This window comes from Eumetopias jubatus, unplaced genomic scaffold, assembly GCF_037043125.1.
Source record: "Eumetopias jubatus isolate StellerSeaLion01/CBP00866 unplaced genomic scaffold, mEumJub1_p1.0 scaffold_2, whole genome shotgun sequence".
NCBI lineage: Eukaryota > Metazoa > Chordata > Mammalia > Carnivora > Otariidae > Eumetopias > Eumetopias jubatus.
Window position 1 is genome coordinate 116,132,862 of NW_028274808.1, and position 27,578 is coordinate 116,160,439.

At 36.1% G+C, this 27,578-nt stretch overlaps 1 protein-coding gene across 4 annotated transcripts; it reads left to right on the forward strand.

Annotated features, from left to right (window-relative positions):
* On the forward strand, positions 1-27,334 carry INTS12 (integrator complex subunit 12). 4 transcript variants are annotated; one of them, XM_028121245.2, is made up of 8 exons: positions 30-87; positions 6,552-6,634; positions 8,027-8,191; positions 12,203-12,355; positions 14,095-14,282; positions 15,741-15,900; positions 21,597-21,743; positions 25,594-27,334. In XM_028121245.2, the coding sequence occupies exons 3-8, from the start codon at positions 8,036-8,038 to the stop codon at positions 26,176-26,178; spliced, it is 1,389 nt and encodes a 462-aa protein (XP_027977046.1). In that variant the 5' UTR covers positions 30-87; positions 6,552-6,634; positions 8,027-8,035; the 3' UTR covers positions 26,179-27,334. The 4 variants fall into 4 exon arrangements, with proteins under 4 accessions (XP_027977047.1, XP_027977046.1, XP_027977049.1 ...); XM_028121247.2 differs by lacking the exon at positions 30-87 and adding an exon at positions 114-155; XM_028121246.2 differs by lacking the exon at positions 6,552-6,634 and having other exon boundaries at positions 1-87.
* The last annotated feature ends 244 nt before the right edge of the window (positions 27,335-27,578 follow it).

The following is a 27,578-nucleotide window of genomic DNA, read 5'->3' on the forward strand; positions in this document are numbered from 1 at the left end:
CTTTGTTTCCCCTTACTGGGAGCCGGCTAGTTCCGGGAGCAGTTCGGAAGGGGCCTCCGGGAACGGACGGAGCAGCGGGGCGGAGCGGTGAGTTGTGACGAGCCAGCCGGCTCCCAGCCGCCTCTGGGAGGCTCGAGACCTCCGCGAGGGGCGAGGTGGGAGAGTAGTTGCGTGGGGTCTTAGTTTCCTCGCTCCTTATGGGGAAACCTCGTAATTTGCGGGCGGTTGCGTGCTCCAGGCTGACCGCTCTCTCCCTTCAGCGAGGGTTGTTTCCTCCTAGGGTGTTAAGGGCTAGGGCTTGTCGGCTGAGGCACGGCCCCAGGGACTAGGTCCCTGGAACCCTGTCTCGGACCTTTCTCGGAAGGTTTTGGCGACTTCTCTGTGCAGCTCCCTCTTTCCGCCTCTTATCTTCTCTCGGGCTCCCTCCTCAAAGACCTTACCCCGTGCTAGGCCTTCGGTGTCATGTTTTGATCAAAGGATTGGCATTCCATTTCTGAGCGTCTTCTGTCCCTTTTCAGCTTCTCTGTCACTTGGTTGATTTGGAATCCTGGAATCGTGGTTTTTCCGCTTCCCCTGCGTTTCCAGACGTGTCCCTAAGATTTCAGTGTAACCCAGGGCCAAGAATCCAGTAGAGGATTGAAATGGGCAGCATCTTGAAAAGGATTTTTATTGGAAGGGGTTGCAAGAGCTTTCAAAGACATAGAGGGCAAAGCTTTCTAGAGCCGTTATGACATGGCAACCCTAATATTGCACTCGGTGTGAATAGGTTCAGTTTCTTTTATCTTGTGCACGCACATGCAGATAGATGATCAACTTTGGACTTTTTTTTTTTTTTAAGATTGGCATGTAGGGTGAGAAATGGGATCTAGGGCAAAGCATTATGAATATCCAATTTAGGTTGTTGAGATCACGGACGCCCCAGAAAGTGATGTTTAAACAAAACCTAGTTCATTCATTCAATATTTTTGAGAGCCTAATTTTTAAACACTAGATATATAACTAAATAAAATAAGCCCTTGCCCTCATAGAGTTACAGTCTAGTGGGATTAATGAATTTAAGCCAGGTAAAGGATTGGGAAGAGAGTATTGCAGATAGGAACATAGTACAAATCTCTAGTATTGGAATTACATTGCTTTTCCTGTTGCTTTTTTGATGTTTGAGGGGTTTGGGGGGGCAGGAGGTGCAGGGAAGGTGGGTTTGAGTTTCTTATTGCTCTTTGCAAAGGGATTTTGTAAATGGTCAGAATTGTGAAGAAGGAGGGAAAAGACTATTATACTTTACTTTGAACCCTAATCACCAGCAAAGTGATAGTCAAAAAGATAAATATAGACTCCTCCCCCCTTAAAGTACTCAGTTTTATAGGGAATATAACACTTTAAAAAAAAAAAGTATGGTTCAGAGTAGAAAGTCCTAGTACCACAAGAAAGCACTATATGAGATATCGTAGGAGGGAGAGATTATTAGTAGTATTTGGGGTCGAAAAGGACACACCATTGGTGAATAGAATCCTCATGAGAAATAATATTTGAACATAGAATTTGGACATCTAAAAATGGGTAAAAAGCTTCCCAGAGAGAAGAGTAAGTAGAGGTGTCAAGGCCAGCTAATGGCTCTGTTGTAAGGAAAATCTATATGAAGATTAAAGTTTTTGTGCCAGTTAAGGAGTCTTTTTAAATGGTAGGTGAAGAAATTGGGCTTTATTTTGAAGACAGTAGGAAGTTTTAATTTTTGAGCAAGAAAATGAAAAAGAAAGAAAAATGTGGGGAACATTAATATGACAACAGTATTGAAGTCAAGGAGAATAACTAGATTATTGCTATAATAAAATTTATAAAGACATGAATTTGAGTAGTAGCAGTGGGAGTGAAAAATGGAACAAATGTGAGAAATGTTACAGAGTCAGAATCCATAGGGAAGACCTGCTGATTGCTTGGTAATAAGGAATAAGGCCTCTGTGAGGGAAGGATGTAGGCCTCAGGCTGGAATAGCGGAGAGTGTGTCATTCATTGAAAAAAGTGCAGGACAAGGAACTTTTGGGGGAAGGTATTCATAATCTCAGTTTTAGTCTTAACTGAATTTGAGATACCATTAGGGCAACCAGGTAGACATATCTACTAAGCAATTGGAAATGTGGGATTTGAGCTTAAGTGAGATTGGAGTGGTGATAAACACGAAAGCATCTGCCTAGAGGTGATAGTTAAAAACATGATACATAGATGATAACCAAGGGAGAATTGGATGCAGAACTAAAGAAGATAGACAAGGACAGATACTTGGGCAATACCAAGAATGACAGAGCTGAGAGGATGAACCAGAGTAGGAGTAGTTAGAGATAGAAGAAGAAAACCAGAAAAGCTGAGTGTAATAGAAATCAAGGAGGAGAAAGTTTTTGAAAGAGGAAGTGAATAATATGTGTTCACTTGGCCAGCATTTAATGAATACCTGCTACCTGCCAGGCACTCTGCTAGGTACACGGTTAACAGCAGTAGTAAGATCAATCCAGTGCTGGTTGTCATGGAATTTACATTCTAGTGAGACAGACACTGTTTACATAATTAGCAGTGTAGTAGCTATTACAAATAAGTGCAGGATGTTTGGGGACCATGTAACAGTAAGATTTCTTATTTTGTTGGGGGAATGTAAAAAAAAAAACTACTGAGATATAAAGGATGAATAAGATGGGTATGGGACACTTTCTACTAAAGTGCTGAGGTGAAAAAGAATATAATAACTTGAAAGACTTGAACTAAGTTATGTGGCTACAATAGAGAGTGGGAATAGCCTGAGATATTAGGTAACATTTAATGAGTGTACTCTGTGCCAGGTACTCTTGCAACTACTTTACATGTATTACCAGACCTTATAGGGCATTAGAAACCTTAAGGATCTTGTTCTTGAACCTTTGGACAGAGAGAAGTGAAAAGACCATTTAACCAAGTGAGTGATATAGAAAGACGTGGAGGGGGACAGGAGTGGTTGTGGGAAGACTGATTAAGCTATTATGGTGGGCCAGAAAATGGATGATGGTAGCTTGGTCTAGGGTGGTGGTAGTAAGGATTGAAAAAGATAGATGAATTTGAGATATATTTATGTGGTTTAGTGATTGCATGGGGCAGCGGTGGTGGGAGAGGAATTAGGAGGACTTAAAGCTGATACTCACGTTCTGGCTGGAGCAATGGGATGAGTATCATATGAGGAAGGGAATGCTCAAGATCTGGTTGGGAGACAAAAGAAGAGGTTTTGAGTGGTCTGTTAGGCACATGTTGAATAGGAGACACCAGCGAGATAGCCAAGTCAAGCTGGCTGTTGGATCTTGGAAGAGATGGGTGGGCTGGAGAGATAAATTTATAATCAGCGGCAAAAGGGTGTAGATCAAATTGTCTAGGACAGTAATTCTCAAACTTTAGAGTGGATCAGAATCAGCTAGAAGGTTTAATACAGATTTCTGGGCTCACTCGCAGAGTTTTTTCTTCAGTTGATCTGTGATCTGTGCTGCTGATCCAGACGTCACATTTTGAGAAGGTGTAGAGTGGGGCAAGAAGAGACCCAGAACCTAACCTTGAGGAACTCATTTATGTTGAAGTGGAACAGGAACCTACAAAAAGACTAAGAAAGAAGTAGGAGGAAAAAACAATGTTTGTTTTATTTACCTAAAGCTAGGAATACTCTGGTGAGAACATGGAATGGTGGGACAAAGGCCAGATTGCAGGAAATGCAGCATAAATAGAAGAATGAAGAAAGGGAGCATAGAATGAGGATGACTTTCTGAGGAAGTTTTGCTATGAAATGAAGAAGGCAGGATGCAAGAGCCTTGAATATATCCAAGTGTTAATGAAAAGATGCTGGTAGGAAGAAAGAGGCTGTGGGAGTGGGCAGTGGAGAAGACATAGTAAATAATCCATAGCTCAAGGTCCAGATGGAGAAGGAAAAGGTAAGATCCAGGTACAGGTAGCATTACACGGAGAGCCATCTTTTCATTTATCAAGTGGGAAAAAGGGAAGGATGGGTGCAGGTAAGTTTGTGGATGTAGTCACAAGAAGTTGATTTGGTGATTCTCTGACAGCTTCTGTTTTCTCTGTGAAGTCAGGAAGGACATCTACTGAGATAGGGTAGCAGTTTCAAGGAAAATGGACAAAGTGTAACTGGTCTTGGCAGAAAGTGGGGAAGTGAGTTGACAAGAGAAGCATGATAGGATTGCTAAATTGTGTGGAGTGCCTAGATGAGATTGGTGACTCCGAAGATACAGTGTGTGTATTCCTCTCAGCTGCACTTAAGAGTTTGGGTGTAGGCCGGGAGAAGGTAAATAGGATGGATGGCTACAAAGTAGATGAAACTATAGGACTGTAGGACAAGGGTGCTTAGGAAAGAGAGTCTTTGAAAGGCTGGACCATGGAATATAAGCTGGAAAGGAAGTAAAATGACAGGCTGCAAATAAGAATGAGTAAGAGATGGAGAAGAGATCATTGTTTAGTAGTGGAAATTTCTGTGGTATATGCATTTGCCATAGATGATTCCTACTATGAGCTAAGAATTCACCACATTCCTAGGTCACTGACATTTTTTAAAGTAGTAAATACTAATTTTCTGACATCCTTTTTTTTTAAAGCAATACCTAGATTTTAAATTAAACCTACATTTAAAGCACTGTTTCTTTCATGTATCTGTATCTGTGTGTACACACACACACACACACACACACACCCCTAGGACTTCGTTTTCTAGAATCCTCAGTAAGAATGGTATGGCTCTTTTCCAGTCTGTTTTGATCATGGATTTTGGAATATACAGGGAAGGATTGTATAAAAGTAACATAATTTGGTATAACTCCAGGAAAATATTTTTGGAAATTATAAAGGAAGTAAATTGATAAATTAGTTGCTGACCTCTTTAAGGACGTCAGTAGATGAAGAATAAATTTTACTATGTGTGCATTTGCCAGTAAGAAAGAAGAATAGAAGCCAGAGAAGGCAATAGAAAAGGGGTGAAGAAAAGTAAGATAGAAAACTAAAATACAAAGGATAAAACACATAACTATGAGTGTTTTATATTAGACCCATCTACTGTTTTCTCTTTGATGAGGGGGAAAAAGTTGGAGCAAGGAGGTGCCAATAAGGAGAAAGCAGAGGGAACGATGAATTGGAGCCTTCTATAAATTCAAAGTGCAGGTGGAATGGAAGGAAAGAAATGGGGCAAAAACCAACCAAACAGAAAACCCAAAAGGATGGTTGACCTGGTACCCTGAAGAGGTTTCTGGGTCAAAACAGTGGAAGAGATAGAATGATGGGAGATTATAGTCAAAATGTAGAATAGTTGTGGCTAGTTTCAAGCTTCTGTGGCTGAAGATGAAGTCCCTTGGGGTTGAAGATTTAAGTAAGAGTGCAGGAAGCTGGAGATCATCAATCTAGATGCAATTTTAGCATTGCCAAAGATGAAGGTGGGGAGGAGGAAGAAGATGAGCATGGTTCCATACTTTATCAACCTTGAAGGTGCAGGTGTGGATTTCAAGAGAAGATGCTGATGAATGGTGGTCATGGAATGTTTTTCCAAAAGCAGCAATATGGAATAAGATCTCCGTAGACCTTTTTGCTCTTTAAATAGGAAGTCAAAGGAACACCATGTGGGAGATAGTGGTAAAAAGGTGATGTCATGGGGAAAGAGTAAAGAGATAAAGGAGCGCTTAAGAAAAAACGTAGAAAACATAGGGGAATAAATTGGTAATGAGTGGGGGCTAGGAGACAATGGGCAGCTAGCAATGACGTTAATGTGGAGAGAGAGAAGGACTGAGCTGAAAGTACTGGAGGGCTTTTTAAGGGAAAGGTAGTTTGTACCTTAAAGCAGCCTTGATGTATACATAATAGGGAAAGGGAAACTAGAAGTTGCTAGATAGACTAAAGCAGTGGTCTCCAGATTTGTCTCATTATTCCATGAGTGTAAAATTGAGCACACTTCCATATATGTTAGTTATCAATTATATGCATACACTACTGTCATTCTATATATTAATAGCTTATTTTTTAATAAAAAATTAAAAAGAAATTCTTATATTTTTTCCCTATATTCCACTATGAAGACCACTGGGCTAGAGGAAAAGTAATTTAGGGCATGGGTACAAAGCCTGTTCAGTTTTATAATTGCAGGATCGTATAAGAACTGACTCCAAGGTTCCAGTTGAAACGTTGGTATTGATAACATGACTTCTATGGTCTTATCATCTAGGTGCTGACTCTTGTCCCCTAATTTGTAATGCAGACCTTTTATTGGTGATTATGGACTTACATAACAATAAATATTTTGCTTCTGGTTTTCAGCATAGAAATTTCAAGTAATGGTTTTTCTAGTATATTAAAAGAATTCTTTTCAGTATTAACCCTTTGGCCAGTCTCATAAAAGAAATAGTTTTGAATAAGTAAATACTATGCTTGTTAGCTATAAAAAGCTACATCAATAAAATGATTAGACTGTATTCCCCTTGAGCACTCAGGAGGAATGGCAGGTTTATTCTTTTCATTGTGGAAATTTCAATGAGGAACTCTTTTCTCTTTCTATATAGATGATATATGGAATAATACCATCTTATGAAGTGACAGAGGTTGCTTCTCACTTTTCATTAAATTACTAATACAGCTGTTTGAGGTAGGTTATTTTCCTATTAGTATTGGCTTTTGGATTCATGAATGATTCACATATTTGAGTAGAGCGCAGAATTTGACAATAATTCCAAGGCTATCAGAAAAGTATCTAATACTTTCTTGAAAACTTAAAAAAAAAAAAAAAAGCCTAAGGGTGTGTGTGTGTTTCCTGTCAAAGTTGGAGAGGGATTGGGGAGAAGTAGATGGGTAAGGAACAAACAAAATTCCTTTCAGTCTGAACTTTCATATGCCAAGATTCAACCTACAGCAAGTTTTAATGGTTTTATAAACCCCTGAAAATGAGAGATTACCGTGGAATTGCTGACAGATCCTTAACTCTAACACTGCAAGTGTGTTGCATTATTACAATATTAACCTCAAGGATAGAAGACAACTTCAAGCCCTACAATATTGATCAAAGGATTGAACACAAAGTATACACTTTTATTTTAATAATTCCTTGCCTGGAGAAGTATTTGAAAAAGTGACACAAGAAGTAGAACCAAATGATAGCATTGATATTAGCTGAAAACAAAACTTTTTTTTAATGTTTGGAATTTCATAAGCCTTTGATGTACGTCTTCACTATATTTTAAGCTCCTAATGACACAGAGCATTATCGTAGGCCCTGTGGGAGAGATTTTATATTATGTATGTATGTGTATATATTTTTTATAGTAACTATGGCACCATTCCTCAGAGACCTTGCTTTTTAAAAATAAGTTAATGCATGAGATACCACAATCTAAATGTGATCCAATAAGATTATCATTAGTATGTTTTCTGAGGCATTAAACGTTGGAGCTGAGGACTAAGGAGATAAAAAGAAAATATAATTGAGGTAAAAGCTGCAGCACCAAAAGCTGCAGCACCTTTATAGCTCATTGCTTGATGCTTCCCCTAAACCATTGCCCTCCTGTGACACCTCACCCCCCAAAATCTTTTTTTTTTTTTTTTTTTGGGCAGTAGAAATAAGGTTTGAGAGAAGAAATTTTGGATGTATTATATATATATATATATATATATATATATATGATATATAGTAAACCTAACCTAAACACATCAAATTCTTGTATATTGAACTGTAAGTGTATATTTTAAAACAGAGTTAGGAAGGGGCTCTGTGGCAGGGAGGAGCTTAGCAGGATTTAAAATTTAGCCATGGATATGGATACATACAAAACTGATAACGTTCTTGCTTCAGGGGAAAAGAATTTGGTAGGAATAACAAAGAAACTTACTTTTTTCTTTAATAACCTTTTACACATTTCAGATTTTGTATCATGGGCACAGTATTACCTATTATAAACAAAAGAACAAAATAGATAAACTTTAACATAGATAACTGTTCATTGTCTCTAAATTAACCCCCCCCCCCCGCTTCTTTTTTCTTCAGGTGTTTGCAATGGCTGCTACTGTGAACTTGGAACTTGATCCCATTTTTTTGAAAGCACTAGGCTTCTTACATTCAAAGAGTAAGGATTCTGCAGAAAAGCTGAAGGCACTACTTGATGAATCTTTGGCTCGGGGCATTGATTCAAGTTACCGTCCATCTCAGAAGGTACCTATATGAATAAAAAGCTTTGGGGGGAGTTTTGTAAGGCCTGTAGTAGAATGGTGTTAATATTTAGACCATCTCAAAACAATCTCCCTGCCATAATAATCTTTCCTTAAGGCATGAAGAAATTATATTCTTTAGTGTTCTTTTCTTCCTTCATGCTTTCAGAGAACTGTTACATTACATAGAAAAGTTAGCTGGGTGGGAGGGATATTCTGTTCTTCTACTTCATGTGTAGAGAAACCCACTTATTTATGATTTAATTTCTAATTCTTTATGATCGAAACATTTTTTAAGCTCTTGGATGAAACCATAACTTGCAATTATTCTCTAATGTTTCATGAAGTAAAAGGACAGGGATTTTGCAGTGAAGTGGATTGAATATGGGAAGGATAATTTAAGGGAAAAGAGAGGTGTGAATGAACTATGAGAACTGTGTGGCTCCAACTTTGATAATAACAAAGCAGCCAAACAACTTTATGTGAAAAGAATATACATTTTGGAACCAAACCTTTAAATCCCAGCTTATCTCTTGTTAGTCGTGTGGTAATAGATATTATATCCTGAACATTTATTGTGTTTAGGGTACTTTCCTGCATGGTGTATGTATATAATTAATTTTAATTGTGATAATCATCCTTTGAAATAGGTATTATTTATTTTCATTTAAAAATAAGGAAACTGATGGGTGTCTGGGTGGCTCAGTCAATTAAGCATCTGACTTCGGCTCAGGTCATGATCCCAGGGTTCTGGGATCGAGCTCCACACGGGGCTGTCCGGGCTCAGCGGGGAGTCTGCTTGTCCCTCTGTCCCTCCCTCTGCTCGTGCTCTCTCTCTCAATAAATAAATAAAATCTTTAAAAAATAATAAAAAAATAAGGAAACTGGGGTGTGTAGTAACTTCATTTCAGCATTTCAGCCAGCCTCTATTTCTTTATTAGTAAAATGGAGATAATAAAAATTACCTTGCAAAATTGTGAAAATTAACCAAAGGTAAAGTATGTAAGTCACCTACTGTAGTATCTAGCTGGTAATAGGCTTTTCGTGAATGGCAGCTCTTGTTATATTCTGTAATACCTGATACATTCTTTCAAACCTTTCTAAAACTCTAGAGCCCTGAAACTCCCAAGTCACCCAGGTCTTTAGACCTAGATACCAAACTGAGGGAAGACAGAACTACATCACTCACTCAGTCTAATCCACAATCTCAAACTAAAGACAGGCCCAAATCCCAGACTCAGTAGCCAAGTCCCAGACCCAGTGCTTAAGTAAACAGTGGTATTTTGCCCCCAGTCTTCTTTCAACACAAACTCTCATATTCTCAAGCCCTTTTACTGTGTTTTGAATAATAGTGCCAGTGTGTCCTTGTTTCTTCTACCATCCTCATTCTGGTAGGTTCAGTGAGTTCAAACTGACCAAATTATACAACTCTCCAGAATATACTAGTAAGTTTATTCTGCTCTGAATATTGATACTATCCCAATAGGAAAAACCTATTATTACTAAAGAAGCAGTACTGTATTTTGAGATTCTAAAACAGAAGGAAGTTCATCTATTAAAGTACATGAAAAATTTGTTTTGATTAAAAAGCCTCCTGCCCTTAGATTTCTAACTGGAGTTACTTCTATTGATCAACCTAGAGAATATACTCTGTTAGGTATTTAAAAAGTATAGATTCACTTAATTGTAGCCTTTAGCTGTCCATTTCCATCTCTAGAGTGAGAATCACCTGGAGGCAGTGGTATGCTTATATATATATATATATATATTTTTTTTTTTAAGATTTTATTTACTTATTTGGCAGAGAGAGAGAGAGAGAGCACAAGCAGGGGGAACAGAAGAGGGAGAGGGAGAAGCAGGCTCGAGCCTGATGCGGGGCTCAATCCCAGGATCCTGAGATCATAACCTAAGCCGAAGGCAGATGCTTAACCACCTGAGCCACCCAGACGCCCCGGCAGTGGTATGCTTATAAACATTAACAACTGGCTCTCCAAATGTAGTATCAACATAAAAATTAGTTGATATTTCATTTACATCATTGAATAAGTCAAATGTGAAATAATGAATTCAGAGGTGCCTGGGTGGCTCAGTCTGTTAAGCATTGATCAAAATCAGCTCTTGATCTCAGCTCAGGTCTTGATTTCAGGGTTATGAGTTCAAGCCTTGTGTTGGGCTCCATGCTGGGCATGGAGTCTGCTTATAGAAAAGAAAAACAAATAATGAATTTAGAACTTAACTCATCCTTCAGTGACTTGTAACTCTTTTGCTGAATTAGATAATAGTTTTCAAATGCTGCAAGATTATGTTTTTTGGGTATTTATGTTAGAGACACAATACACTTTTAAGTTTAATCTGTTTTACCAACACTTTTTCCATCACTTTCCCAAGGCTACACGAGTGGTCACCAAACTTTCTGTAAAGTATCAAATAGTAAATGTTTTAGGTTTTGTGGGCCACATGGTCTCTGTCACAAAGATCTAATTCTGCCATGGTAGCATGAACACGCCACAGGTTATACATAAATGAGTGAGTATAACTGTGTCCTAATGTAACTTTATTCATAAAAAACAGGCAATAAGGCCAAATTTGGCCTCTAGGCCTCAGTTTTCCAACACCTGGTCTAGACAGTCGGCACAATAAATCAAGTGTAACTACCAATAAGTCTAAAGCCCCGTTCTTTATCCCTTCCCCATTTCTTCCTCTTTAGAGGTTACCACTGTTCCGAAGCTAATGTATATCATTCCTGTTTGTATTTTTATACATTTATGTGTTACCACAAAAAAGTAGCTGCACTCAGACGTTCTAGTTTATTTAGAATGGGAGGAAATGCCCTCCTTTTTTGCAGGGTGATTCCAAGGAGCTATCATATACGTAAACTTGTTATACTATTAGCAGTAGATAGCAAGTATAAATATCAGCAAAGTGGTAATATAAGACAAGGAGGAAAATACAACACGGAGACTGAAAATATTTGCAAATCAATTATCTGATAAAGGAGTTGTATCCAGAACCTATGAATAACTTTTTAGACTCAGTAATAAAACAAACAACTCCGTTTTTTAAAAAGGGCAAAAAATTTTAAGGAACACTTTACCAAAGAAGATATATGTATAGCAGATAAGCACTTGAAAAACTGTTCAACATCATTAAACATTAGGAAAATGGAAATTGAATCCACAGTGATATACCACTATATACCTATTGCAATGTCTAAAATTAAAAAAATTAGCCAAACCAATGTTGATGAGGATGCGAAGGAGCTGGGACTCTCATATACTCCCGGTGGAAATATAAAATGGTATACTGCTTTGGACAGTGGTTTGATAGTTTCATACACCTACCATACGATCCAGCCATTTTACTCCTAGACATTAATTCTAGAGAAATGAAAGTAAATGTCCACACAAAGATTTGTGCATGAATGGTCATAATAGCTTTATTTGTAATAGCCCCAAACTATAAACAAATATCCACCAATAGATAAATGAATAAACAAATGGTATCTCCATTCGATAGAATATAATTCAGCAATATAAGGAATGAACTGTTGATATATTCAACAACCTGAGTCAATCTTAAAATAAATAGGCTGAGTGAAAGAAGACAGAAAAAAAGAGTATATACTGTATGATTTTGTTCATATAAATTTCTAGGAAATGTAAACTAATTTATAGTTACAGAAAGCAGGTCAGTGGTTGCCTGACGATAGTGGGGGACATAGTTTCTCTAGGGTATATACCTCTAAGAGTAATTATAGTGGGCCACAGGGAAACTTTGGGGGATGATGGATATGTTCTTTATATTGATTGTAGTGATGGTTTCATGTGAAAATTACCGATTTTACACTTTATACAGTTTGTGTATCAATTATTTCTCAAATCTTTTTAAAGAAATGGATGTTACATTGGTCCAAACATTTCTTAATTTTTAACTAAAAATTGTTTATATTTATTATCTACTTTTTACAATTTGTTAGAACATTTAACTACAAGTATCTTTTTATTTCATCTTTTAGGATGTGGAGCCACCCAAAATTTCAAGCACAAAAACTATTTCTGTTAAGCAAGAGCCCAAAACATCATCCAGTCTTCCTTCTGGCAATAGTAATGGCAAAGCCCTCACAACTGAAAAAGTAAAGAAGGAAGCTGAAAAGAGACCAGCTGATAAAGTAAGAATTAATTTAATCTGCCTTTAAAAAGAGTAAATCAGTTATGCTTATAGGCAGGAACAATGTTTCTTTTTGTGCTCACTTCTTTTACATAATAGTAGGTAAAGTATATAATAATTACTAGTAAACATATTTTGATAATTATAGATGTTGATTTTTTGAAAAGTGAGTAAAATTTAGAAACATTTAACCATTTACTGAAGTCATTATCAATACATATTTGAACCCTAGGGGGATGTACTAATTTAAAGTATAAACTTTAATCCATAACTTAAATATTCTAGATGGAACAGTTGTTGAGAAGAAAAGACAGGAGAGAATAAAGATGCAAGTGCTAAACATGAAATTTGTTACAGTATGGTGTGTACCTTAACAGAGCGACAGATAATTTTTGGATTGCCTATTTTGAATGATTTTTGCACATAGTTAATTATTAAGATTTTAGCACTTAGTAAAAAATACATTAAAGAAATCTTTAGTAATTCTTGCCCTCAAGGTAGAGTATTTTAATCTCATATGTTTTCGTACTTTTTCTAAATATTGGCTATTCATAAACTATATAGTATTTTCTGTGCTTTCAAGTTTATATAAATGGGTATCATACTGTACATGTATATCTTTTGGCAAATTACTTTATCATCTCTCAGGAAATCTACTTTTGAAATTCACCTGTGTTGATAACATGAAGATGCGAATATTGCTTTCAGCTACCATATAATACTTATTCAGTGAATAAATCAGTTTATCCATTCCCCTGCTGATGAGCAATTAGCTTATTTCTCCTTTTTTTCTATAACAATGGAGCTTCAGTGAGCTGCTTTAAAGGTAAATTTGTGCACATGGTGATAGTTTCTATAGGAGGTATATCTATAAATAGATGTAATAGGATAGGTACATCTTCAATATTACTAGACATTGCCAAGTTACTATCCGAAGTGCATATACCACATTTGTACTCTCGCCAATAAAGTATAAAAATTGCAAATTCTCCATGTCTTATCAGACTTTTTAATTGTTGCAAATCTGACAGGTATGTGTGTAACATTTATATCTTAAAGAGAGGAGCCAAAATTTGCTTTGAAGCAAATATAGCAGTGTCTGGATGACTGGGAGATGGTTTGTTATTTACTTCTTTTCAATATATTTCAAATATCAGTAGTTTAAGATTTTATTTATTTGAGAGAGAGAGAGAGAGAGAAAACACAAGTGGGCAGAGATGAGAGGGAGAGGCAGACTCCCCACTGAGCAGGGATCCCCATGTTGGCTTGATCCCAGGACCCAGGATCATGACATGAGCCAAAGGCATACACTTAACCACCTGAGCCCCCCAGGGACCCCAAATATTGTAGTTTATAATTTAAAATATTTAAGATAAAAACTAGCCTTAAAAATGGCCTTTTTAGTGCTGTGGCTTCTCATTTCAAAGCATCTGATAGGAGAACAAAATATAGTTTTTATATAAGTAAGTGCATTGAACCAGAATTCTTTAATGGGTAAAAGAATACAAAGACAGATAGATATATGGTAAAGTGTTCTTTTTTCTACCTTGCTGGTTTCTTGTATTGATTATGAATTTATTATAAATCTTCTACAGATCTTTAGTGTTTAGAACTGTCCCTAACTATGTCAAAATATCTGTCAAGTGGACTTGGTCATTGCAAGTGTCCATCTTATCCATCTCTCCGTGATTTAAGGTTTATTCTGACATGTTACTTTCTGATTGTCTGCTATTTTTATAGATGAAATCAGACATCACAGAAGGAGTTGATATTCCAAAGAAACCTAGATTGGAGAAACCAGAGACACGGTCCTCTCCCATTACCGTCCAAACTAGCAAGGATTTAGCTATGACTGATCTTTCCAGTTTTGAGGAGACTAGTGCTGATGATTTTGCCATGGAGATGGGATTGGCCTGTGTTGTTTGTAGGTAAGTTGTACCTTTCTGTAGAAAGATTCTTTTGTTTTTGTAAAGAGCAAACAAAAGGAAAAAAAAGTCAGACCAATTGTTTGATGTTTATATTTTGTTTTTATAATTTGGAGGTGGGTAGGAGATAAGTAGATTATTCTCTATGAGATGCCCCTATAGCAATTTAACATCTTGAAAATTATCAAGTATTTTGTCTTCCTCACTGTGGCATCTTTAATCTGTTATGTCATAGTAACATTTTCTGCATTCCTGGGTTCTAGAGGGAAAGCTATTATTGCTTTATTCTTTAGTAAAGAAGAATTTGTTCAGCAGATTAATTCTTTTCTTATTAAGAAGTCTGTGTTGCTTTTTTTTTCTTTGAATTGTTGATAGTACTTATAAAGTAGATTGTTATACACAATTTTCTAAGCACCCTTACATCTTTTCCTACAAATAATGGAGAAAAAAATGAATGGATTTTATAGGTTGTTCTGAGCATTGTTATAAAACATGGATACATAATTATAAAAACATGGATAATTTTGCTTATTAGAAGATGCATTGTAGAAATCAGAAAAACAATTTTAAACTGCTTGATGCAAGGGGCTATATTTTTAATTGTTAATGACTTGTACTGTCTAACACAAAAGATTACCATCTTTGTTGCTGTTTTCTTCATGAAAATGTTAGATTCTGGTGCATTGGGACTGAGTAAATAACCGTAAGCTTTTGTGAACCTTACAGAGAATGAGTTAATGTACTTCTGAATAGGATCATTTGTTACAGCTTCATTGTTTTCACATATATTTATTTCAGCCTTTATCTACCATGAAGTTTATAATTTTTAACTAAGAAATAAATGGTAAAGTAATAATGGAAAGAGAGCTAGTAACTTTAACCCTCCATTTGGAGACTTATGATAGTCTAAGGCTGTGGTGATTGCTTTTTGAATTTATATTTTCTTGATACACAGTTTGCTACATTCTATTCAGTTGATAATACATATACTTATTGAACAACCTTATCTGCACAGTAATATGCTAAACACTCTAGATAATTAGGTCCTATTTCTACCTTCATGCATAAGTCAATTTAAATATATAGGCAACTTACTTTAATGAACTTATGTATTAATGAAGAAGACAGAACAATGTGTAGGTAACAAATATAAAGGAATTTAATAGAAGTGTAGAGAAAATGTTATGAGACTGTTGCAGCACTAACCAAAGTCTACTCCCTTCTGGGAGAAAGAAAAAAATTATAATGAGAAATGGCTAGGAGAATATAGCCAAATTCAGTTACTAGGGCACCCTACATTCATTCATGCTTGAGCAGGCTACATGCTAGAGTTTGTTATTTTGCTGTTTGGTTGTCTGGGTGTTTCCCTCTTTTATATATCACGTTTACCAAAACAACCCTAAAATGGCTTTAAATTGTTGCATTCAAATAAGTGCAGTTTTTAATGGTATATTTCCTTAGGCAAATGACGGTAGCATCCGGCAATCAATTAGTAGAATGTCAGGAGTGCCATAATCTCTACCACCAAGATTGCCATAAGCCCCAGGTGACAGACAAGGAAGTGAATGACCCTCGTCTTGTGTGGTATTGTGCTCGATGTACCAGACAAATGAAAAGAATGGTAGGAATCATTTTTTTTCTCTATTTTAAACAGTCTCTGTCATTTTTTTGTTGATAGGTGCTTTTCAAAAGAAAATTTGAATATTTAAGGTACTGAAAAAATAAATTACATATACTGATTATTTAAATGTTTGTATGTATAGTGTACATGTATGATTTATGTATCTATGCCTAAAGACTAGACCATATTATATCCATTTTTCTCTGTTGAGCTTTTAGCTTATTCTGCTATAGATAAACAGGATTAGAGACCCACAAAATATGAATATTCTTTACTAGTATGTCACTGTATTTATAAACATTTAGAAATACCATAAAACACTGTGGGAAATGGTGAGATACAAAGCCCTAGTCTTTGGTGAGTCTGGTAAGGACATATTGAAAATGCTTATTCCTGAGTAGGCTTAAACCATCAATTCACAAACTATGTACAGAAGCATTATTTGCATATGCATGTCTGTCTTTCCATCTGTGTTTCTCATTTTTTTTTTACTATGTTCAGTTAGCCACTGTATAGTACATAATTAGTTTTTGATGTAGTGTTCAGTGATTCATTAGTTAAGTATAACACCCAGTGCTCATTACAGCATGTGCCCTCCTCAATACCCATGACCCTGTTACCCCCTCCCCCTCCCTCCTCCCCTCTGAAACCCCCAGATTGTTTCTCGGGGTCCATAGTCTCTCATGGTTCATCTCCCTCTCTGATTTCTCCCCTTTTGGATTTCCCTCCATTCCCCTATTGTCCTCTGTGCTGTTTGTTTATGTTCCACATTTGAGTGAAACCATATGATAATTGTCTTTCTCTGCTTGACTTAACATAACCCCCTCCAGTTCCATCCATGTCGATGCAAATGGGTGGATATTCATCGTTTCTGATAGCTGAATAATATTCCATTGTGTATATGTACCACATCTTCTTTATCCATTCATCTGTTGAAGGGCACCTCGGCTCCTTCCACAGTTTGGCTATTGTGGACATTGCTGCTATGAACATTAGAGTGCACGTGCCCCTTCTTTTCACCACGTCTGTATCTTTGGGGTAAATACCTAGTAGTGAGTGCAATTGCTGGGTCGTAGGGTAGCTCTATTCTTAACATCTCGAGGAACCTCCATACTGTTTTCCAGAGTGGCTGCACCAACTTGCATTTCCACCAACAGTGTAAGAGGGTTCTCCTTTCTCCACATCTTCTCCAACATTTGTTGTTTCCTGTTTTGTTAATTTTTGCCATTCTAACTGGTGTAAAGTGGTATCTCATTGTGGTTTTGATTTGTATTTCCCTGATGGCTAGTGATGTTGATCATTTTTTTCATCCGTGTTTCTCAATTCCTCAGTCTGTCCTTCTCATTGTCTTCAAGTGAACATTTATCTCATTTTCCCAGCGTACTTTCTCTTTTTACGGCTTGCAAATATAACTGCCTTTAACATCATACTGCAATGTGTTTTCGCTTGTTATATTGGATAGTTTTGTAACTTTTTCTCATTTAAAAAGCAGATAAATAAACTTCATCATTTTCCTTTAAAGAAATCAAGAAATTGTTATTTACTTTAGTGACTTATTCACTTCTTCTCTCCTTCCTCCCCTGCCTTAGATTAGGGTCTCTTGATAGAAGAGTTTTCACATCTGTTAACCAAATACATTTCTACATAGACTTTTCTGGCCAAATACATTTTTTTAAAGGCAGAAGTACGTAGTTAAAAGTAAAAATTCAAGGTACCTATTTTACTTTTCAATCAGTTAAATTAGAAATAGGAAATGTTTTTATTACTATGAAAATTAGTAAAATTTCAATAGTGTGTATATTTTCAGTTTGTAACAGGGACTTTCTGTGACAAGGTATAATTTTTTCTGCTCAGTTTGATTTTTATTTAGTTTATTGTTTAAACCAGTCTTCCAGGACCTCAACCAAATGATTATGGGTGAGCAATATAGTACATTCCACAGCACTGACAGAAGTAGTCACTAAGAATTGATAATAATAAAAATAAGTAATTTGTGACCGTAATCTTTCTTTAGTTTATCTTCAAAGATTTTTTAAATTGTTATTTTATTGTAAGTCTCAATAAAGTAAGCACTGTTCTCTTCAAAATTTTCTCCTCCATTTTTTGTGACCGTTTATACCAAATCTATGTTGATGATTCTAGTCCTTTTTCCAGAATGAACTTTGGCAGCTGACCAGATATCTTACAGTAACTCTAAGTTCAACATCTTTAAAATTAAAATTGTTTTCGGGCGCCTGGGTGGCTCAGTTGGTTAAGCCACTGCCTTCGGCTCAGGTCATGATCCTGGAGTCCAGGGATCGAATCCCGCATCGGGCTCCCTGCTCAGCGGGGAGTCTGCTTCTCCCTCTGACCCTCTTCCCTCTCGTGCTATCTCTCATTCTCTCTCTCAAATAAATAAAATCTTTAAAAAATAATAATAATAAAAAAAATTAAATTAAAATTGTTTTCTTCTCCCTTCAGTTTTTTCTCCCGGTTGCCTGAACTAGAAAACATTATCCTTGTTGCCTCTCTTAATTCTATATCCCTTTGTTTACCAAATTTGCTAGTTCTACCTCTTACACATTTCTCAAATCTGTTCATTTTGCCCTTACTACCCTGTTCCACTAATTGTTATTGCTTTAGCCCCTTAAGAATTCTCCTTGTTTCTGGGGCACCTAGGTGGTTCAGTAGGTTAAACATCCGACTCTTGACCTTGGCTCAGGTCTTGATTTCAGGGTTGTGAGTTTAAGCCCTGTGTTGGGCTCCAAAAAATGACAAAAAAAAAAAAAAAAGTCTCCTTGCTTCCTTTCAATGTGCCTTTCTCACTTCAATGAAAACATTTAGAATTATTCCTCTAAAATTTTTATCTGATTTTATCCACTTAAATATGCCCAGTGGCTCTCCATTACTTATATAATGAGGTTATACTCATTAGGGGAATATATGGATCTTCTCTCTTTGACCCAAGTCTGTCTTTGTATTCGTCTCTCCCATCACTTCACCATATACACCCATACACTCTGGCCATGCCAGACTAAGTGTATCATTTCTTGAATATGTGGTGAACTTTCTTGTTCCCATATGTCCTGCTTCTCAGCTTTTTTTTTCATCTGCGATATCTTTTATCTGCTTTACAAATTAAATGTGTAATTCATTTATCAGTAAGACCACGTCTCATCCATTGGCATAGCACCAGAGCAGAGCGCAGGACTGTGTAGAACACGTCCTACTTTCTGTTGTTCTCCGTTTAAGGTATGTAAAATGGAGGAAGTGTGGATTAGTACCAGACAGACATTAGTACATACATTAGTTCAATCTATGTGTCCAAGAGTCAAAGTACTGAATGGAGAGCCATGACTAATGTTAAAACATGAGTAGAATTCACCGAGAGTAGACTCAGAGGAATACCAAAAGGCAGGATCTGAAGTGAGCCTGAAGATCAGGATCCAAAAAACACAAAATTTAACGAGAGTAGGGAGTTTGGAAATAGTGCGGGTACTAAATTTAGTCATTCTAACTACAATTGTTTTCAATACAGTTCTGATATGTGCATTGGTTATTGCTCCAAGGTATCTCAGAGATACTATTAATGGCATTTTATATCCCCATTCTTCTCACACTGATTTTTCTAACTAGGGCAGGTTCGGCAGTACACATTAGTATAGGAAGACCTAGTTAAGAATGTGGTAGTGTGGCAGGCTCCAAGATCATTCTTCAGTTCTATAATGTTCTCTTTATCAGGTAATGGGTTTTGCCCCAGCACTAAGTCAGAGACTCCTATGACTTATTGCAGTGGTTTTCAATCTAAGGTGATAACATACCTACTCAGCAGCGTTTAGAAATACGTGCTATTTTTGATTGCTGTCATACTAGCAATTATTGTCTTGAGTGGGAGATTTCATACATTCTGCAATGTAGTCACCCAGTGAAAAATTATATACCTTTGTTGGGCAGAACCAAGGCAGTGATAATATCCAAATCCCAAAACTAGTATTACCAGCAAAGGACCAAGTGTTCTGGGTATTTTTTACTCAACTCGTAATATGGCTTGGTGATGTAGAAGAAGCAGAAGATCCAAACATGATCTTCTAGGCAAAGGCCCTTTCTTGGCTTCATTGTAAGGAATCTTCATCTGCTGACGCCATGTAAGTTAAGCCAGTCTTCAGAGTCTAACCTCTGAAACAGTAGATGTGTGTTGAAGGAAGTGTAAGATTGAAAGCCATGGTTATGGAACCATGTATTTCTGATTTACTCTGAGGGCTATATTCTCATAACATGGTTTTGCAGTGGAGGATAAGATGGTCCTCCTTTCCTGTTGGTAAGAGATATTTTACCACAGGTAGTCTTCTAGCATCCTTAATAATATTCTTGATCTGAATGTTTCTTTGTAAGTGATGTTTGAAAGTAGGTATACTTTCATATGGAAAACATGTAATACAAAAAATGGGTTGAATTGAAACTTAAGGACCAAAATTATATAGTACCGCAAACCATAGCACAAGAAGATTGCACAAGAAAGTCCAGACAAAAAGACTGCGTTGAAATTTCCAAAAATGGGAACAGATTATTAATAAATTTCCTGATAAAGTCCTGCATGGTCTTATTAGGATTGTCAAAGACAGTGGACTGGCTGGGAGCATCTTTCCTCATCCAGTATGTATGGGTTCTTCCAGATTCAGTTTTCATATGCTATATAAATGATGGTGTTGAATAAATAAAAACTATTACCGTCCGCACTCAACGTGTGCCAGACACTATACTAGACATTTATGTAATCATAATTCATCCTCATAACCCACCTTAGAAACAGGTGGTCTTATCCCCATTTTGCAGATGAAGAGAATGACGATTTTAGAGATTTACGTATTTTACCTGTGGTAACATAGCTAAGGAAGTAGTTGAGCTGGGTTTTAATCCTATATCTGTTTGACTCCAAAAACTGTGCTTTCAAACACTGCACTATACTGTTTATGTAGTTATGCTTATTTACCTGGAAAACACTAATAATCTGAAAAATGATTAGAGTTCAGAAGAGAATACAAACATAAAATAAAGGAAAACACTCAATTATTGGTCAAAATAAAACTGAAAATGCTTATAAAGGAACAGTGGATACAGATTCCTCTTTAATAACATAGAAAATTGTATTTGTGGACTTTCTCAAAGAGTTTAGCATGCCTACTTCTGCAGTGTGGAAAACATCAAAAGGATACATCATTTGTCACCAATAGTTTTTTATCCACATTTGGTATTTGAAATCATATAATTGATCTGAACTACCTTTTAACTCACCCTCAGTTACTTAGGGATTTGTACCTGAACATCAAGAAGAAAACTCCTAAGTCTTTGACCAACCATAATAAATAAATGCACTCATTACAAGTAAAATTAACTGGTTGCAAATAATTTGTGATTTTCCTTTTTTAAAAGAAACAGTTTGGTTTGTCTTGTTAAAATGTATTTAATCAACCTAATCTGCATGATTTCTAAAGCTTAATATTATCTTTACTGTTTAGAAATGAATAAAATTTGTAAAACCATTCATAGGATGATAAAAATAATTTGTTCAAGAATCTATATTTTCAGTGTCACCACAATATTTTTTAAATGTTCAACTGTATTTCAGTTTGACGAGGAGTCCGTGACAGATTTTTATTGTCTTTTGTTGTGCATTCATTTAAGATTTTGTATCTAATTTAATCCACTGATTTTTACAGGCTCAAAAAACTCAGAAACCACCACAGAAACCAGCCCCCACAGTTGTTTCTGTAGCTCCAGCTGTCAAAGATCCATTGGTCAAGAAACCAGAAACTAAACTCAAACAAGAGACAACTTTTCTAGCATTTAAGAGAACAGAGGTCAAGGTACAGTACATTCCATTTTTATCTAAGATAGGATTTTAATTTAGTTGACTCAAAAATACTTACTTGAAAAAAATATTGATGAGGAACTTTATATACTAAATGGCCATACGTTGGGAAGAGACTGCATTACTCTTACCATTAGATAGAAAGGGAACATTTATGTAATTATTTAATATCTAACTCTGCTATTTCTCTTTTTGTCACAATTAGGAAAGATTATCTGTAAGCGTTCCAGGGTGATATTCTTTACCATTTCTATGTAGTCAGACACTTATCTCCAATCGGGAATTTTGTTTAAATTCTAAATAACTCTACCCTCAGTAGCAGCAATTTTGCTTCTCACATAACTTGTGCTGATTGGCCTTGTAGCATTTTTTTCTCTCTGCTTATTGGCTATTGAAGAAGTTTTCTTCTTTTGTCTTATTTTTTTCCTTCATTATCATGAACTTTCATGGCCCTACTTCTTATACAAAAGGACCAGATTATCTAGTGAAAGTGTCACCTTTCTCATTCTTAGTTTTGCATCCTTGAAATCACACTACATTATTATTAATATCTGGCATTTTGATATCATGAATAAAACATTTTTCTAATCTAATTTTATAACAAAAACAATATTTTTACTGAGTTACACATTCCAGTTTTAAACAGAGTACTAAAGATGGTAGAAAAAATATTAGCCCCAAATTCTCAAAGATTGATCCCAGAAAATTCTAGATATTACCCTGTCCTAGTGACTATAAGTAGCAAAGTTCAAGAACCTTGCTGTGATGATAAAGAATATGAATGTAAAGGAGTGCCTGGGTGGTCCAGTTGGTTAAGCATCCAACTCTTGATTTCGGTTCAGGTCCTGATCTCAGGGTTGTGGGAATGAGTCCTGCACCAGGCTCTGTGCTCAGCGAGAAGTCTGATCTAGATTCTCGCTCTCCCCCGCCCTCCACCTCCCCTGCTCTCTCTCTCTCTTACTGTCTCTCAAATAAATAAATCTAAAAAAAAAAAAAAAAAAAGATTGTGAATGTAAAGTACTCTGAGAAAGATACTGGTAATTTTATTTGCAGATCATTTTAAACTTAATTTGCCAGGGAAGAGTTAATATCCAAAGGATATCCATATTTGCCGTATAAAAACTTAGCGAGTTGGAATAGAGGGAAGAATAATTTATTGAAAGTATTTAGAGTTGCTGTATTTTATACTTAAATCTCTTTTAAGTAGATTATTATACCAACTTGTTACTACTAAAGTTTAATTTTAAGAAATCCAACATGAAATCATTTTATGGAAACTAAGTTAAGGCCTTGGCTGTCATGTTTATTCTGATTTAGAAATTTTGATGTTTTTATGATGAAACTGAACACATTTTTACTATGGAAAAAATTGTTTCCTTTCACATATTAAAAAGCAAATAGCTTTCTAACTAGGATAATGGGCAAGAAAATATTAATAGTTAAAAATTGAGAAATAGCTGAGAAATTTATTATCTATACTGAAATACTAAGAAATCACTTGGTCTCCATTGTTTGTGTTATTTTACTTTTTCGTGTCCTAATAGTATTATAAGCCATCTGTCATTCTGTTGAAAAGCAATACCAGGAACAGCAAGCCATTAAACTAAAATGCTGTACACACAGAACTTGCTTTCTGTTTGTACTTCTTAAGTGTTGGTCTTTTTACTTCCTTCAGATGGGTTTTCTTTTGTAAAGTTTGTTGAAAGATCATTTAGCCATATGGCAGACAGTTTTATGTTTAATAGAAAATGAAAAAAATTAGATCTTTCATAACTGAAAATTAAAAGTTCACTACACTTCTGTCCTTTTTGCTTCATTTAACTTTTTCTCATTACCTGTGTGCATTCCTCTAGGAATTTATAACTTATGTGTGGTTTATCTTCTCTGAATAACCTTATGAGAGAGTTACTGGATGATGTTACTGTAAAAAAAAAAAATTCTAATTTTCAGAGTATGTGAACAAAAATCTGGACTTTTCCTCTTATGAAATAAATATCTCAGCACTCTATTCTGATTACTTTTCACATTGGTTAAAAATGTTTATGCAGGGGCGCCTGAGTGGCTCAGTTGGTTAAGTGGCTGACTCTTGATTTCAGCTCAGGTCATGATCTCAGGGTCCTGAGATCAAGCCCTGCATTGGGCTCCGCACTCATCAAGGAGTCTGCTTGAGGTTTCTCCCTCTCCTTCTGCCCCTCCCCCTCTTTCTGTCTCTCTTCTCTCTCTCTCTCTCTAAAATAAATAAATAGGGGCGCCTGAGTGGTTCAGTTGGTTAAGTGTCTGCCTTCGGCTCAGGTCCTGGGATCGAGCCCCACATCAGGCTCTCTGCTCAGCGGCGAGTCTGCTTCTTCCTCTTCCTTTCCCTCTGTGATCTCTCTCACTCTTGCTCTCTCAAATAAATAAATAAAATATTTTAAAAATAAATAAAATAAATTTTTTAAAATGTTTACATGCCAACAGTATTGAAGGCTACTTTCTGTTTTTACCAACTCTCCCAGAGTTCAGGTCTGAATACTGAACTGCATGTATTTTAGACATGGTAATTACCGTACTTTTAAGTAAAATACTATTTGTAAGATTTAATCTTTTACCTCTATGTAAATTAAACACTTTTGTGAATCTTAAGAATATAAAGGTAGAAAGAGTGCTGGTGAGAAGTTCAATTTATAATTAATTTGAACAAAACATAATTTTGCCTAATGTGAAGGTGAAAAAAATTTGTTCTCATGTGAATAAAAGCAATATTTATTTGTATAATGACATTGGTATCACTGTTGCTTTTGACTGGCCGAGGAAGTTAATTAGAAAAACTAAGGTGTTATATCTTTAAGAAATTCGTCTGGGAGTGAGTTAGGCCTACTTAAAATGTCACTGTGCAGCTTATGAGGCAATTGATAAAATCCTTTATACAGAAGCAGGGATCTCTTGTGTGATAGTTTAATAGAAACCTTAAACAAATTGTGAAAATAAAGTTATGAAACCTTTTTTTTTAAATATTTTATTTATTTATTAGAGAGAGAGACAGAGTGAGCACAAGGAGGGGGAGTGGCAGGCAGAGGCAGAGGGAAAAGCAGGCTCCCCACAGAGAAGGGGGAGCCTGATGTGGGACTTGATCCCAGCACTCCGGGATCATGACCTGAGCCGAAGGCAAGTTGCTTAACCAACTGAGCCACCCAGGTGCCCGAAACCTTTTTAATATATCAACAGAGCTGTACAATTCCAAATAGTTAACATTGCACATCTGTATATACTTTGCACTGCAGGAGCTATTTGCTCAAAATTTTTTTAAAAAATGGATTGAGAATCTGACACATTCATTCACTCAATAAATAATTATCACATGAATCTCTTTATCTCAGACATCTTCTAAATGTCCTGGGTACAAGTATTTTTGTCCATTAAGAGTGGATTCTATCTTTGAAATGATCCACAAGCCATTTGGAGCAAGGTGTAAAGAATTAGGTGCTTTACTGAACTAGATAATACCTTTTGGTTGAATAACAAGTTAAAGTGTTAAATCTGATTTTCTGAGAGAGCTTGTAACTGAATCTGAAAGCAATTCCCAAAAAGGAATTTCATACATTTCTTTTTTTGGAATCATTAGAACAAGAATATGACATCCCAGAATTTCTGCTTTGGAAGTGATAGCATCCATTAGCTATGGATAAGTGTTATTGTTTGTGTTTTTTCAGATCAGTTTCATAAGAATTTAATTTTGGTGGTGTGATTTAAATTTTCCAAGTCATTACTTTTGTATAAAAAGTCCAATTCAACTTGTTATATATTTAAGATATTATATTGTTAGTTACATTTGGCTCTGAAGCAATATTTATCTTATTTTTTTTTAGACCTCCACGGCTATTTCAGGAAATTCTTCTAGTACCAGTGTTTCCTCTTCAGTAACTAGTGGCCTAACTGGATGGGCAGCTTTTGCAGCTAAAACTTCCTCTGCTGGTCCATCAACAACAAAATTGAGTTCAACAACCCAAAACAACAGTGGGAAACCTGCTACCTCATCAACTAACCAGAAGCCTGTGGGTTTAACTGGTCTGGCGACATCATCTAAAGGTGGAATAGGTTCCAAAATAGGTTCCAGTAACAGCACTGCACCCACTGTCCCATTGAAACCACCTCCACCTCTAACTTTGGGCAAAACGGGCCTTAGTCGCTCCGTTAGTTGTGACAATGTTAGCAAAGTGGGTCTTCCTAGTCCAAGTAGTTTAGTTCCAGGAAACACCAGCCAGCTCAGTGGGAATGGAAATAGTGGAACATCAGGGCCTAGTGGAAGTACCACTAGCAAAACCACTTCAGAATCAAGCAGCTCTCCATCAGCATCCCTTAAAGGTCCAACTTCACAAGAATCACAGCTCAATGCCATGAAGCGATTACAGATGGTCAAGAAGAAAGCTGCCCAGAAGAAACTCAAGAAGTAATGTGGCCAAGTAGCTTTTTGTATCACATTACCCTAAAATTTTATTATTAGGACATAAACTGTAATATACTATAATTTAATAAAAATCTTCACAATGAAATTTCTATTATTTCTTACCTTAAAATGCTAAATGTTTTAAGCAAAATTTGAAAATCTTTTTTTTTTTTTTAAAAAGCTTATTTATTTATTTGACAGAGAGAGACACAGCAAGGGAGGGAACACAAGCAGGGGGAGTGGGAGAGGGAGAAGCAGGCTTCCCGCTGAGCAGGGAGTCCAACGCGCGGCTCGATCCCAGGACCCTGAGATCATGACCTGAGCCGAAGGCAGATGCTTAATGGCTGAGCCACCCAGGTGCCCCAAAATATGGATATCTTTTAAGATTTTAATCTTGTAAGTCTGTATAACATTTTTATTTTAACAGGTTCCGTAGTGTTTGAAAATGATTAAAATTATTAATTCTTGATGAGAACTTCTGGAATCCCAAGAGACTGGTAGCATACATGACTTTTTAAAAAAAGAAATAGTTCATCTTCTAGTAAAGCCCCAAGAATTAATCCTACTGAATAAGGTGCCTTACAAGGTGGCAGGAATGACCCAATATAAAGTTTTCTGCTTTCTCCCCAATATTCCGGATATTCCGTGTTAATCCCCGGCCTCATTTCGATTGATTCTCCCTCTCCCCCCAAATATTTCATCTCCCCATTTTCAAAATGAATTTTATATAATTGATTTCTCATACTTCTGTATTATATCTACCTTTTTTAAAATCACTTCATATCAGTTATTTAGGGATCTATCTCTTCCAATAGATTATGAACTCCCATAATAACAGTACTTTTCTCCCATTGCCTACTTTTCCTCACATTGCTAGTCTAACAATTCACATAGAATGTACCTAATAAATGTTGAATTTTGATTTATCCTGGTTTTCCACATTCCTGAGAATTCATGAGCAAAATATCCATTCCAAGAATTTTTGTGGATGGATTAATTTTTGAGTTGTTTACATACTGATAGCTTCTTCCTATACCATGGGAAAAAAAGGGGGCGGGGGCTGCTTTATTTTTACTGCCCAAAAGTGTTAATAGTTTTAATTTTAGTTAACTTTGTATAAAAGAAACTCCTATATCATGATTAAATGTTGAAATTGTTTTCAAGTATGTGTGTGTACATTATTAAAACACAAAATGTGAGGGGTCTGAGTCGTAGCCTCATTTGTAAATTAACAAATTAGCCTACCATTGTTTTACATATAGTTTTTGACAGAAGATATGAGGCTTTCTGGACCAGATAAACAATTTAGAACTCACAAGCAAAACGCAACAGCCATTTTGTACTTCACAGATACCTCATTTCATCCAGAAACTAGAAGTCCAAAAAATTCCTACCTTCATTAGACTA